The sequence below is a fragment of the Microtus ochrogaster genome, linkage group LG4 (genome assembly GCF_000317375.1).
Source record: "Microtus ochrogaster isolate Prairie Vole_2 linkage group LG4, MicOch1.0, whole genome shotgun sequence".
In the NCBI taxonomy this organism is placed as follows: domain Eukaryota; kingdom Metazoa; phylum Chordata; class Mammalia; order Rodentia; family Cricetidae; genus Microtus; species Microtus ochrogaster.
Genome location: NC_022030.1, coordinates 22,048,798 through 22,059,347, shown reverse-complemented (window position 1 = coordinate 22,059,347; position 10,550 = coordinate 22,048,798). Strand labels below are relative to the sequence as shown.

At 51.6% G+C, this 10,550-nt stretch overlaps 2 protein-coding genes across 4 annotated transcripts in view; one reads left to right on the top strand and one right to left on the bottom strand.

The window, feature by feature from the left end:
- The window catches only part of Arhgap33 (Rho GTPase activating protein 33), a 13,702-nt gene extending 7,186 nt beyond the window's left edge, over positions 1–6,516 (bottom strand). The window contains exons 1-13 of one of the 3 annotated variants that reach the window (XM_005361242.3): positions 6,392–6,516; positions 5,559–5,668; positions 4,389–4,486; positions 4,221–4,305; positions 3,781–3,861; positions 3,541–3,678; positions 2,990–3,082; positions 1,726–1,848; positions 1,567–1,644; positions 1,418–1,484; positions 1,282–1,341; positions 1,039–1,191; positions 864–966 (exon numbers count right to left, since the gene is read on the bottom strand). In XM_005361242.3, the coding sequence (XP_005361299.1) occupies positions 864–966; positions 1,039–1,191; positions 1,282–1,341; positions 1,418–1,484; positions 1,567–1,644; positions 1,726–1,848; positions 2,990–3,082; positions 3,541–3,678; positions 3,781–3,861; positions 4,221–4,305; positions 4,389–4,486; positions 5,559–5,636 (1,157 nt within the window). In that variant the 5' untranslated portion in view covers positions 5,637–5,668; positions 6,392–6,516. The remainder of the gene's footprint in view (positions 1–863; positions 967–1,038; positions 1,192–1,281; positions 1,342–1,417; positions 1,485–1,566; positions 1,645–1,725; positions 1,849–2,989; positions 3,083–3,540; positions 3,679–3,780; positions 3,862–4,220; positions 4,306–4,388; positions 4,487–5,558; positions 5,669–6,391) is intronic. The other 2 variants (XM_005361243.3, XM_005361244.3) reach the window with 2 other exon arrangements.
- LOC113457658 (zinc finger protein 420-like) overlaps positions 1–10,550 on the top strand; it is a 1,205,902-nt gene that overhangs the window by 361,788 nt on the left and 833,564 nt on the right. The window lies entirely within an intron of this gene.

Sequence of the window (10,550 nt, the reverse complement as noted above, 5' to 3'; positions counted from 1 at the left end):
CCCGGCTTGAAGTCCAAATTCTAAATCATCCAGGTGGCCCTGTACAAGTGGAGCTGGGGTGTGGCTCACTGATAGAGTACCTGCCTAGAAACCCCAGAAGGGCTAGGAGCATGGCTCAGCAATGGAGTGCTTGCCTAGCATGCACATAGTCATCCCAGTACTGAAGTGCAAGAAGCCCTGCATGTGCTGCCTGGTGAGTCTCCCTACTGTCTCCACTGCTATACCCCTGCATGGCTGCTGCCTCCACCACGGGCACTTTTAATAGGATATCGCCTGCTCTCTCACCTCTTTCCCAGGAGGTCTCCTCCTTCTTCCACTACTGAAGACTATGAGCTCTCCATCCTGGTTTTCTTTTGTAGTGGTGGTGTTTTGTTTTGCGTTTTGGGAAAGTCTCTTACATAACTCCAGCTGGCCTAGAACTCCCTACGTGGCCAACTATGACCTGAATGCCTGATTCCCCTACCTCTACCTCCCAAGTGCTGTGATTCCTGGCATAGCCAACTATTCCTTGCTCTTTCTCCTTGTTTATTTTGGTCCTCATGAGCCCAAATCTATTTTTTCTCCACTACAACTGTAGTACCTCAGCCATCTTGTTTGTCCCTCAAGGCCTTCCAGGTGTGTCATTTACTGTGGTGTCCCCAGCCCTAGAGTCAGTCTTGGCATGTGGTAGGGTCCATGGAGCTGACCCTCTGGGGACGCTACTTCTACTCTCACTGTCCAGCGCTGGCCTGGCTGTCACCTCCTCAAGGAAGCCTCAGGTCACCATTGCACCATGCCTTCCTAACTCCCAACAAATATGACCCTAACATGTAGCACAGGGCTGGGACAGAAGGTGCTAATAAATGTAGGCTGTGTGTGCTCACCGAAGCCTCTGGATGTTGGAGGACACGCCTGAGAGCCGGTAGATTCCATCCACCACACCATGGGCCTCAATGAACTCGGAGCAGCATCGCAACACTTGGGGCACTGGGAGAAAGAAGCAGTGTCAGGACCAGAGCTGCAGCTGAGGCAGGATGGGTGAGAGATCCCAGGCCTCACCATCCTGGCCTGAGTTGCTGAGGTGCTCTCCAAGATCACAACCGAATACCCTTTGCCGCAGGATTCCCCGTTGGCGCAGCCGCTGGCGGGAGGGTCGAGAGCGCATGAAGGTGCGGAGGAGCCCTGCCAGCTTCCCACGTGGCCGAGGCACAACTGTGGGGGCAGAAGCAGACCACTTAGAGTCAGGAGCACAAATGATTAGGTGGGGCCAGAGGCAGAGACCTGATCCCTTGTTTGCATTACCTGAGGTCAAAGAAGAGATACCCTGAGGAGCTGGGATGCCACACAGGGGACTGTCGGCGTCTGTGGGTGGATAATTGCAGAGAGGACAGGTGGTAGGCAGAGGGGGAGGGGACCGCCCACTCTCCTTGGTACTTACCTGCCTTTAGGCCAGGGCCTGGCCTCTCTGTGAAGAGCTCCACACACTCACTGGGGAAGAAACCAACCTGAGGAAGGACCACAGTCAGTAGCTGGGGCACCCTGGTGGGCATCGTGCCCTACTGCACATGTCCACCTCACCCAGTTCACCTGAAAACCCCGTTTGCCCCGCCACCAGCTCCGATCCTCTGTAGGTGGCATGTCGATCACTGAGACAATGTCTCCCACCTGGGAATGGGTAGAAGAAGGGGGTTCAGGAAAGGCAGGAGAAACAGAACACGGGTAGAGGCCATTGCTGTCAAGTCTCACCTCAAAGGACAACTCATCTGGTGCCTGGGCAGTGTACCGCTTGACCACGTGGGCGGCAGCCACGGCAGGAATGTTGAGAGAGGCCTCTTCACTGAGGAGTAGGCGCCGGCCATGGTTGTCCAGCTGAGACAGAGTCAAAATGTGGCAAGGGGAAGTCAGAGCCATCAGTAAAGTCACACAAGCCTCCTCCATGACCAGTGAGGCCACCACTTATCTATCAGAGTAGCTGTCAGTCAGAACCATAGTCCAAACACATAGATTCTTTTTGTTTACTTGGTTTTTTTTATTTGTTTTTGTTTGTGTTTTTTCAAGACAGGGTTTCTCTATGTAGCTTTGGAGCCTGTCCTGGACCTCGTTCTGTTGACCAGGCTGGCCTCGAACTCACAGAGATCCGCTTGCCTCTGCCTTCTGAGTGCTGGGATTAATGGTACACAACCACCACCTGACCAAACACCTAAATTCTTATTGCCTCTAAAAAAAAGGCTGGTGAGATGGCTCAGCAGTTAAGAGTGTTTGCTAGAGGACCCAGGTTCAGTTCCCAGCACCCACATGGCAGCTCACAACTGTTTGAGACTCTAATTCCAAGGGAGCCGGGCGATGGTGGCGCACGCCTTTATTCCCAGCACTCGGGACGCAGAGGCAGGAGGATCTCTGTGAGTTCGAGACCAGCCTGGTCTACGGAGCTAGTTCCAGGACAGGCTCCAAAGCCCCAGAGAAACCCTGTCTCGAAAAAAAAAAAATTCCAAGGGGATCTGATCCTTTTATCCAACCTCTACAGTCACACATATGGTGGACACACACACAGGCCAAACACTCACCCACATGAAATTTAAAAAAATTAAAGCCAACAAAATTACAACAGCAAGAAAAAAAGTTGTCTCTTCTTCCCTACCCCAACTTGTCCCAAGACTTTCCTGTCCCCAAAACCCCCACAGATACCTGCACTTTCATCCTTCATAGCAGACACTGGCATTTTGTCCATTAAATTCATTAAGTTTATGTCACTGTCAGCCAGATGTGCTGTGAGTCACAGCAACACATTTCTAACTAGTATACCTTTAAATCTCCACAGCCACACAACTACACACACACACACACCTACCTTTCTCTCGCAGGCATGCACCCACACAGACACTAAAATAATATCAATGCCTCCTCCCCTCTGGCTTCCTTCTTTTTCTGTGCCCACACACTCTAGGCTGCTTCTTGTGCCTCAGACACTTCTCACTAGATCCTAGCTCCAGCTTCTCCATGCCAGGCCCACCTCCATCCAAGTGAGCACAGGCCCACAGTTGAGGTTACTGTCCACGAGTCCTGACAGGGTCTCCAGGTACTGCAGCAGCAATGGTACCAGCATCTGGGAGCAAATTGCCAAGGATGACTCCTGTGAATGGATGAGGACAGAGCCCGCTCCCCTCCCGCAGGACCCAAGCTCATCTCTCAGCAAGGCTGAAATCCAGCCCGGATGCCTGGGTGTGGCTCAGCTGTTAGCTTCTGAAAAACCCTCATATCACACTGAGCTGAGCTCTGGAGTGGAACTGATGTGGCCGTGCTGGCCTGTGAACCCTTGAACCTTCCCATAACCGCCAAACCAAAGGGGCCCTCTAGTCTCCTGTCCTGTTTCTAAGGCTTCTCCATTCTGATTGTTGGAACTCAGATCATACCACTGGAACCTTCCAAGTGCTGAGATTACAGGCTCACACCAGCACGCCCTACTCAAGAGATCTGAACTATTTCCCTCGCCTTGCTGGCTGTACACATGGCTGATGAGGACACCCTTGATGGCTCAGGCAGGGACTGAGACAAGCGGGTTACCTGGGCAGCTCTGGCACCCTCTGGGGGTGGAGGGAGCTCTGGGAGACAGGAAAATCTCCGGTCAAATATGCACCGGTGGAGATGGGCATCCAGGGAACGGAAATCATCATAGCTCCGGAGAACTGGCCAGGAACGACCCTGTGGGAGCAGTCAGGACAGAGAGTACAGACTCCATTACACAGAGCTGAAGACTACAGTGACTAGTCCCTCAGGCTAGATGAGAGGCAAGGGCAGCCTCACCTGACAGGTCACCTGTACTCCAAACACCAGCTCATTTTCTCCAGAGAGGCTGGGGCCTTCACGCTCTGGAGACAGCAGGAGCTGCAGAAAGAAGCACAAACCAAAGGGGGGGCTTCAGTTTTGTCCCAGACCTAACCTTTCTTGGCTGGGACTATCTAGGGGTAGATCTGGTTCCCCTCTTGGACCTCCACAAGGACAAGGCCTGGCAATATCACTGTCTGGGAACAGAGCCCTGGCATGGAGCAGGTGCCTAGCAAAAGACTGCTGTGGAAGAATACAAAGAGTTAAGTGGCGGATGGGAGAGCAGCTCTTTCAGTCGGCTCGCCTCTATTCCTGCTGGTGTCTGCTCAAACATGAGGTGGCCAGGACTCAGGGATGTGCTTCGGGGCAAAGTGCCTTGCCAGCAGTTCACCTTCCCACCTGAGTAGAAGTTCCCTTACCTGAATGTGGCCAAAGTCAACATTCTCATAGTGGAAATGGGCACAGTCAGCCAGCCGGGGGAAGGGACCTCGAGGAGCTGAGAGCCTGGGAGAAAGGCAAAGTATCAGCTACAGTTCTCTCCTGGAGCTCCCCTCCCTCCTAGGATAAGCCCCTTGGCACCATCTCACCTCTTCCCGGGCTTCCCCTTTGCACCAGCCCCCCCTGTAGGGGGTACAGGCTGCACTGAGCCCTCCCCTGGGCCATCCAGACTGTCAGTGCTGCGGGCCTGTAAAGCAGAGAGAAGAATCAGAGGCCCCCAGAGATGGGAGCAGGACAACGGGAGCTTTGTTATCTGCCAGCCTAGGCCTTGAGCCTGGAGGCTCTACACATTGTCCGGCAGCAGGGGCAAAAGGGTAGGTCAACAGATGAGTGCTGGGCTGTAGCGAGCCTGCTTCTTCCTGTGTGGTCTGGGATGAGGGCTGGAGGTGCAGGGACCAAGGGTGAGCAGGTAACAGAAGCGAAAGCATGCTGGTCCTGTCTGTGTGTGTTCAAGATTCTTCTGTAGCCACTGCAGGGTACAGTCACTTGCCACTGTCTGGACTTCACAGTCCACATCTCAGTAATCTGCTCCCAATCCCCTCCTGCCAGGCTGGTTTTCACTAAGTACAAGCGTGACTGTTTTCCTAGATTCCGCTTCAATGACTCTCATGCATTCTAGATGAAGTCGGAATTCTCAGGTCTGGCAGTCAAGCTTCCTTGAGCTGGGTGCTGTTTGCCTCCCCGTCCTACCTCTGCCCCCCCATTCTCAGAGCTCTGACTTTTCAGAACACAAGTGCCACCTTCTCATTTTCCTTCTATGCCTTTGAAAGGCTGTTCCTCAGACTGGAACCTACTTCACCCACCCTGTCACCAGGTTCTCTCCCCTTCCTTCTTCAGGTCTCACCTCATGTGTGTTGCTCCAGAAAGCCCTCTCTGTCCGTTTAGGCTGTTACACACCTTTGTCTCCATCCCCTGGGCTTCCTCCATCCCAGGCTGCACAGCTATACCTAAGCTTATCCATCTCGTTCTTAAACGCCTCTGGCGAGAAACTCATCTTTCCCATTGGACTCCGACCTCCCCTGAAGCAGGGCCCCAGGCTGGGACCCCCAGCGCGCCCGAAAGAGTTGGGCAGAGTTGGAACTGTATGTTGCTCTCTGGGTCCCTGATATACCATGTCCATCCAGTTGCACAGTGCATAGACTGGGCAACATCTGATAAATAAATTAAGCCAGCTGCCAGATGGGGATTCAGGGATTTGCTAGACTGGGCTTTTCCCTCCTCCATGTCCCTGCAACCCCGAGTTCATCCCTGGGTCTCACCCTCAGAGTCTGTCCCCTGCCAGCCCATGAAGTTCCCCAAGGCAGGATGTGATCTGACTGTTTCTGTGCCTGGAGCATGGGGCCTGCACAGAGGAGGTCTCAGTGAATGTCTGTGGAGTGAGGGAATGAATGGATGAATGAACGGGAGCAGTATGGTGGGAAAGGGAGACATGGAGGAGGGGAGATGAAGACAAGAAGATACAGAAACCCCCAAGGCTCAAGTGGAACGGAGGCACGGTGTTGGCCTCTAGGGTAGAGGAAGGCGGGAGAGGATGAGATAAAGGTTCAGATCGATGTCTGTGGGAGGATTGAGAGCGGGTGGAGTGGGCTGAACAAGAAGGAAAGGAGAAGAAAAGGGTCAGGCAGGGGATGGAGTGGGATGGGGGTGGGGCTCTGGACCGAGCAAGGGGCTGTTGGGAGCGGGAGGTGGTGGTCGGGAGGGTGGCTGGGGATGAGGATGCTGAGGAGGGCGCCGGGATGGGGGCTGGTTTCCAGGAAACCTCAGCAGGCGCCTTCGGGGTGGGGAGAGGGTGCAGTTCATGGGGCTGAACCAGCCCCCTCTTTTCTCAAGTCCGGGGTCCTCCGCCACTGTCACCCCTTTTGCAGGGCTCGGAACTGGGGGGAGGGGATGCGCGCTGAGGGGGCGGGGTCGATGCCCAGGCTGCGACCCAGGACCGGACCGAGGTGGGGACCATAGGAGACCACGATGGAGGGTGAGGGGCGGCGGGCGGGCCGCGGGCTCGGGCGGGGCAGGGGGCGGGGCGCGCAGGGCGGGGCCGCGCGGACAGACTGGCACGCGGACAGACAGACTGATGGCCTCGAGGGCCCCTCACCACCATGGTCGCGGTAGCCTCCTCAGACCCTGGCGGCTTTCGAGTCCTCGTTCGTAATCCTCGCCGCCGCCGCCATGGTGACACAAAGGGGAGGGCGGGAGGTGCGCGCGGGCGGCCGCAGGCCCCGCCCCTAACGGCTGCCGGAGGGCTCTGGCGCGCGCCCCACGAGGGGCGGGCCAGCGGGCACGCGGAGGCCCTTTTCATTGGCTCCGATTTTGGCCTGAGGGGTACGCCCCGCCTATAAGACGGTTGTTTATTGGCTTGGGGTGAGGCTCCACCCTCCCAGACCCTCCCCCTTCAGTCCCGACCCCCGAAGTTTGACAGCGCCACGCCCACGGCTGCTTGGCATTGGCCGTCAGCGCCCTCCTGAGATACAAGCCCGTGTTCTTTATGCTCCGCCGCTGCCACTGTCCCTAAGCAGTCCGCCCTAATCCGCGGTGCGCGGTGGCTCCTCGGACGTGCATCCCTCAAGCAGCCTTTTCGAAGTGTGTGTCTTCCAGTCTCCACCCTGTCAGTCCTGATCCTGACCCCACCCACAAGCTTTTTGATCTAGCACATCCAGCTTGTGTTCGCACCCTATCCTCTGGACATTTTCCCTTGTTTCCCCACATCTGCTTCTTACAGGTCAGCCTCTAGTCTTTAACTCCTTTTTCTGGGAAAAGCTTCCGTATGGAAGGCTAGAACATTGACGCCTCTCAGAAAGCCAGGCACAGTATATATATTTTTTTAATACAAACGATAGAGCAGTGCCCAGAAAGCATTGCAGCCACACCCTTTTCCGGAAGGATGCTTCCACTGATGAGGACCTACACAGGGTCCTCTTTTTGGGAGCATGCCCCTGGTCCACTCGTTCAAAGACTATGATCATTTAATTAGGGGATGCACTAATAATCAAAACAAAGAAAAAAAAGACAGACTTATCCACGTGGAAGCACAAACTTCTTCTGGCACCCTCTAGTGCTCCCTCTCTCCTTGACCAGGATGTTATTATAACATCTTTTATTGTTCCTTGTGTCTAAACAGCCACTCCCTTCTTGATTCAATCAAATGTGTGGTTTGTTAAAAAGACTGAAAACACATAATTTACCTTGTTTCTGACATAGAGAATTGCCTGTTAGAAATCCACCCCTTTTCTCTTCATAGATACATATATCAAAACAACCCACGCCATATATATAGTCGCCATCATTTTATTAAAAGTTTCTAAGATATGGCAAGTTGACATCCACATATCCACCAGGTAGACCTTACCATCGACATTTTTTCTCACATCGCTTATTATTTTATTAACCCATCCAACTCATCTGTGGATGCATTTCCAGACAAATAAGGCTGGGCGTGGTAGCACACACCTGCAATCTCAGCACCTCAAATGTGAAGGCAGGAGATTCAGAGTTCAAAGTTAGGTTTGTCTACATAGTGAATTGGAGGCTGGGCTCTATAAGACCCTGTTTCAAAAGGCAAACAAACCATTATACCCATACCATCCTGGAACATACTGATTTCATTTATAATAATGCAGTATTGGCATCTAAGTATTGCAACATGAATTTTGTTTTGTTTTGGTTTGGTTTTTTGAAACAGAATTTCACTATGTATCTTGGCTGGCCTGGATTTCCCTATGTACATCTGTTTTTTTTAAATAATTTATTTTTATTTTATGTGCATTGATGTTTTGCCTGTGTGTATGTCTGTGTGAGGGTGTTGGGTCCCCTGGAACTAGAGTTACGAACAGCTGTGAGCTGTCATGTGGGTGCTGGGAATTGAACCCTGGTCCTCTGGAAGAACAGTCAGTGCTCTTACCCACAGAGCCATCTCTCCAGTCCCATATCAGGTTATTTTTACACAGAGTTCACCTGCCTCTACTGGAATTAAAGGTGAATAAGTGTAGGGGAAGACCAGCCAATCACCTTGCTTGAAGGGCGGGGTCCTCTAAGGTTATTTTTTTACTAATAAATATGCGGGTGTGCTCCCCGCCTTCCCTTCTGCTTTCCTGTTCTCCGCGGGAACCTCCGTGCTGTCTTTTCCTTATTAAAGCTGAATATTTTATTATAATTTCTGTTGCCGTTCATTTACGCTGTAACAAATAAGGTGAGTGCAACTATGCCCAGCTAGCATGCATCTCCTTAACTAGAACCCAGCATTTTTCTTTTGAGAAAAACCACTGTGGTTGAATGAAAATGGCCTCCATAGGCTCATCTGTGTATACTTGGTCCCTAGTTGCTGGAACTGTTTGGGAAGGAGTGTGTCACTGGGAGGTAGGCTTTGAGGTTTCAAAAGACTCCTATTTCCAGTTCTCTCTGCCTCTGCCTTGTTTTGTGTCTCAAGTTGTGATCTCTCAGATACTACTCCAGCCAGGCCTGCCTGCCTGCTGCCTTGCTCCCCGCTAGGATGGTAATGTACTCTAACCCTCTGAAACTGTAAGCCCCAAATCCACATTTTCTTCTATAAATTGCCTTGGTCGTGGTGTTTTATTACAGCAATAGAAAAGTAAATGGGCTGGAGAGATGGCTCAGCGGTTGAGAGCATTGACTGCTCTTCCAGAGAACCTGGGTTCAAATCCCAGCACCCACATGGCAGCTGACAACTGTCAGTAACTTCAAGATCTGACATCTTCACACAGACATTCAGGCAAAACATCAATTCAAAATAAAATTAAAAAGAAGAGTCAGGCAGTGGTGGCACACTGATGTGGGAGTGTCATATATCAATCTGTTGATTTCATTGGTTAAGTAATAAACAAACTGCTTGGCCTCACAGCTTAGAACATAGGTGGGTGGAGTAAACAGAACAGAATGCTGAGAGGAAGAGGAAGTGAGCTCAGAGGCCATGCTCCCCTCTCCCGGGCAGACACACACGATGAAGCAAGCCGCCAGGTCAGACATGCTGAATCTTTCCTGGTAAGACCGGTGCTATACAGTTTATTAGAGATGGGTTGATCGGGATATCAGAATTAGCCAGTAAGGGCTAGAGCTAATGGGCCAAGCAGTGTTTAAATGAATACAATTTGTGTGTTGTTATTTCGGGGCTTAAGCTAGCAGGCGGCCGGGGTGCTGGGGACGCAGCCCCGCCGCTCCTATTACAACAGCACACACCTTTAATCCCTGCACTCACTTGAGGGACAGAGACAGGTGGATCTCTGTGAGTTCAAGACCATCCTTGTCTACCAAGTGAGTTCCAGGAGAGGCTCCAAAGCTACAGAGAAACCCTGTCTTGGAAAAAAAAAAGTAAACAAACAAACATTTTAAAAAAACAAGAGAGACCAATACAATAAAGAAGAAAGAAAAAGCAGAAAAAAAAACAGCCATACACAATGAAATTCACCAAACTCAAACTGAGCTCAGTGGGGGACATCCATATGTGTTTCATCCCCATTGTAACAACTGATTTATTTTTCAACACAGGGTTTCACTATGAGGCTGTCCTCAAAGTTGAGACTCTCCTGCCTCAGCATCCTAGGGCTACAGGTGTGTGTCACCACATCCGGCTCTCCAAAGCATCTCTGAGTCAGAGAAAAAAGAAGGAAAAGAAAAACAGGTGGATGCTACCCACTATCCTAACTGAAGCTGCATCCCTTTGATTGCGTGCAGTGTGTTGAAGGGTTCAGTTTCAGAGAGAAGACAAAGGCTGTCCCTGGATGGCAAGTACATCAGAAAGTGGGCAGATGTGTTTACAGCGATGGCAAGTTTCAGTGGCACAGGTAGGAGGTAGCCCAGACAAGGGGGAGGACAGTGAAAAGGAGTTAGATTCTAATAGATTCAAAAGAGAACCAAGAGGGGAGTCAGGCTTTGGTGCGGAGCAGGGAGATCACAGCTGAAGAAAGTGGAGAAAGGGAATAAACTTGGGAAAGACAAGAAATTTGAGGACCTATGGATGGAGGTGTGGACCAGAGAGGGGGGATGCCAGCACAATGCGAGTAGTGCTGTTTACTAATGTTTTCAAGACCAAATGACAGTGCCTTTGCCCCCACCTGAGATATAAAAATCCACTTCTGAGTTACAGGAGTCAGGTCCCCAATATTACCTAGAACCATGGGCTTACACACCAGACATATATACATACAACCAGAAAGGAAATTTTGTTTCTTTGGCAGGGGAGGTGGGAAAGAGGTTACATTTCCTTATTTGCACTATCAGCCTTTCTACAACAATCCCTTTCT